The sequence below is a fragment of the Bison bison genome, unplaced genomic scaffold (genome assembly GCF_000754665.1).
Source record: "Bison bison bison isolate TAMUID 2011002044 unplaced genomic scaffold, Bison_UMD1.0 scf7180017863549, whole genome shotgun sequence".
Lineage (NCBI taxonomy): Eukaryota > Metazoa > Chordata > Mammalia > Artiodactyla > Bovidae > Bison > Bison bison.
This window is the reverse complement of record NW_011494121.1, coordinates 6,740-10,072: the sequence shown is the minus strand read 5'-3', so window position 1 is coordinate 10,072 and position 3,333 is coordinate 6,740. Positions and strand designations below refer to the sequence as shown.

The 3,333-nt window shown below is 56.3% G+C and overlaps 1 protein-coding gene across 1 annotated transcript in view; it reads left to right on the top strand.

Annotated features, from left to right (window-relative positions):
* The window catches only part of LOC104983872 (sialic acid-binding Ig-like lectin 14), a 3,404-nt gene extending 287 nt beyond the window's left edge, over positions 1 to 3,117 (top strand). Inside the window, exons 2-7 of the mRNA XM_010833394.1 lie at positions 76 to 452; positions 663 to 932; positions 1,172 to 1,219; positions 1,982 to 2,236; positions 2,340 to 2,475; positions 2,746 to 3,117. Of these exons, the coding sequence (XP_010831696.1) occupies positions 76 to 452; positions 663 to 932; positions 1,172 to 1,219; positions 1,982 to 2,236; positions 2,340 to 2,475; positions 2,746 to 2,761 (1,102 nt within the window). The 3' untranslated portion in view covers positions 2,762 to 3,117. The remainder of the gene's footprint in view (positions 1 to 75; positions 453 to 662; positions 933 to 1,171; positions 1,220 to 1,981; positions 2,237 to 2,339; positions 2,476 to 2,745) is intronic.
* The last annotated feature ends 216 nt before the right edge of the window (positions 3,118 to 3,333 follow it).

Below are 3,333 nucleotides of genomic sequence, written 5' to 3'. Positions count from 1 at the left end.
CGGGTCTCCATGCGAGGGGCGAGGGGAGCACCTGTGGGGAGGGGCTGGAGCTGCTGCTGAGCCTCTGTGTCCCCCAGGGTCCCTGCAGGAGCTTCTAGGGTACGAGCTCCGAGTGCAGGAATCAGTGGTGGTGAAGGCGTGCATGGACGTCCACGTGCCCTGCTTCTTCTCCTACCCCTGGTATTACTCTGGCGAACTCTTCATGTACTGGTTCCGGGAAAAAGACCACCACACCAATGATGCTGTGGCCACAAATGACCGAAAGAAACCTGTGACGCCAGAGACCCAGGGCCGATTCAGCCTCCTCGGGAACCCCAGCAACAACGACTGCTCCCTGAGCATCAGAGAGGCCAGGCTAAGCGACTCAGGAGTCTACTACTTCCGAGTGGAGAAAGGACCTACTCTGAAACACAGTTACAGAGAGAAGAAGCTGAATTTGCAGGTGACAGGAGGTATGACAGGGGGCCCAGGAGAGGACCCTGGCCCGTGGAGACTCCTCTGTTAGAACAGGAACAGGCTATAGCAGCCCTCCCTGCTCCAGGTCTTGGGGTTTGAGGGTTCAGGAGAGACCCAGAACTGGGAAGGAGTTGTGACCCTGACCCTCTGGGTCCCCACACCCCTGCATCCAGGCATCTCCCTCTGTCTCATCTCCCTTTCTTCAGAGAAACCCGACATCCAGTTTCTGGAGCCTCTGGAGTCCGGCCGCCCCACAAAGCTGACCTGCAGACTGTCACTAGCCTGTGATGAGGCACACCCTCTCCTGTTCTCCTGGGTGGGGGACGCCCTTGATGCCATGAAGCCAGACACCCTCCACTCCTCGGAGCTCACCCTCACCCCGAGGCCCCAGGACCACGGCACCAACCTCACCTGTCTGGTGACACTCCAGGGATCGCAGGTGGCCCTGGAAAGAACTATCTGGCTCAACGTCTCCTGTGAGTGTGGAGGGGCGGCGGGGTCCCTGAGGGCGCTGGTGTGTGTGTGTGGGTGTGCGCGTGTGTGTGCGTGTGTAGAGAGAAGGCCAGCCCACTCTTCTATGGGTCTGCGCCCTGGGAGCTGAGGTGGGGAGTGGCCGTGAAGGACAGCCCCCCCATTCCTGGTTTCCCTCCTGGGGTGCTGGTCAGTTTCCATCCCACTCCTCCCTCTGCAGCAAGCCCATGTCTTTCTGCCCCAGATGCTCCAAGGAACCTCCGCATCAGCCTCTCCTTCAGAAATGTCACAGGTAGGACAGGACCTCTCCTCTCCAGGGCTGGGTCCTGCTCCTGGGACTGCCTCCAAGGTGGTGCAGGGGAGTGGGCTTGAATGTGATCAGATATGGGAAGAGCAAGGAGAAAATCACCAGCCTGCCACACCTCCCAAGCACTAGAGCACACACACATGCAATACACACTGAGACTCACACACACAGGCACACACACATAATACATACATATGAACATACACTGAGACACGCACAGAAACGCCCATACACACAGGCACACACACATCACACATATACACAGAGATATACCCACAGCACAGGCACCATCATGCACATATACACTCACGGACATATACACGTGCACTCATGCACACATACACACAGGCACACACACATACACCCCACACGTATACACACTCACACACCCTGTTCAAAGCCCATTTCCTTCACCATGGTTCTATTGTGTGGCTTTCTTCCACAAAAGCCTCCTTAGTCCCATCTCCTGCTGCCTTCACTGAATCAACATCTCAAGCCTTGAGGCTCTGGGTTTTCTTTCCACCAAACAGCCCAGGCCTGTCCCATTGAGACACCAAGCCTCCCCTGAAGATACGAGGCCCAGACACGTTGGCTCAGCCTGCTTAGGGTGTGAAAGTCCAGCCCTGGGACCACAGGGAACCCAGCTGGCCAGCCAGGGGAGGACAAAGCGAGGCCAGGAGATGCTGGGAAGGAGGGAGGAGGAGACCTCAGCCTCCCCCAGCTCTCCCACTGCGCTTTCCCCCAAAGCCCTCAAGATTCTGCAGAACACCGCATCTATTCTCATCTCAGAAGGCCAGGCGCTGCAGCTGCTGTGTGTTGCTGACAGCAACCCCCCTGCACAGCTGAGCTGGTTCCAAGGGTCTCCCACCCTGGAGGCTACCCCCATCTCCAGCACCGGGGTCTTGGAGATACCACAAGTACCGGCTGGAGATGGAGAAGTCACCTGCCGAGCGCAGAACCCTCTGGGCTCCCAGCAAGTTTCCTTCAGCCTCTCTGTGCAGAGTGAGTTGCAGGACAGGTCCTGGGGGCGGGCAGCCTGGGCAGGTGTGTGCCTTTGGGAGGGCTGGGTCTGGGGACTGAGCTTCACCCCCTCTCCCTTCCCCAGAAGGCCCCCCTCCCTGCAGCTGTGAGACTGAGGAGCAGCAGGGCTCCTGGCCCCTGGTCCTCACCCTGATCAGAGGGGCCCTCATGGGGGCTGGCTTCCTCCTCACCTATGGCCTCACCTGGACCTACTACACCAGGTGAGCACCCCTGTGCCCCTGCGCGGACGTCCGGGGAATGGCTCTGGAGTTGCCGGTGGGGCTGGGCGGTCCTGTCCTGCCTGGAGCTAAGCTGTGTGATTCTCCAGGGCCTTCCCTGTTGGTCCAGTGGTTGAGCCTGTGAGTTTCCACTGCAGGGGGCAGGGGCTCGATCCTGGGTTGAGGAACTAAGGTCGCATATGCCTTGAGGCAGAGCCCAGAATGAATGAAATGGGTCTGACTCTCGGACCTGAGACTCTATTGGCTCTGCAGGTGTGGTGGCCACTAGGAGCTGGGCTGAGGGGTGTGGCCGAGCCTCGCTCCCTCTCATGACGAGATTCACCTGAGGATGCAGAGCCCAGAGGACGGACATGGGGACATCACAGTTTGCTTCTCCCTGGAAACTCTCGCCTCCAACCCTGTGCCCTTTGCATCCACGAGCCTTTATTTGTGGAGATGACTGCGTGACAGTAGGAAGAGTCAATGCCATTGAAAGGAGACTTTCTGACTTACCTCGCTTAGTATGGGATTACTCATGTTTTTACATGTATCAATAACTCATTGTTGGTATTGCTTGGTTTTGTCTTGAAAATAGTATTTTATGTATGACTATTCTTCCAGTTATGTATGGACTCTAAAATATGATGACATTGCCTTCGTTTGCAAATTTTGGCTCATTCAAAGTAATGTTGACGTGAATGGTGTGATGAAAATAGGAGGGCTAGCACTTTCCTCCTGGTGGGTGTGGAACTGCTTCATCATAAATTTGGCATATATTTAGTTTGAGAAGGTGGCCTCAGAGAGTTCTCTTGAGTAGTTAGATGAGTTTATATCCCATGGCATATGTGAGGGTTCTGAGCT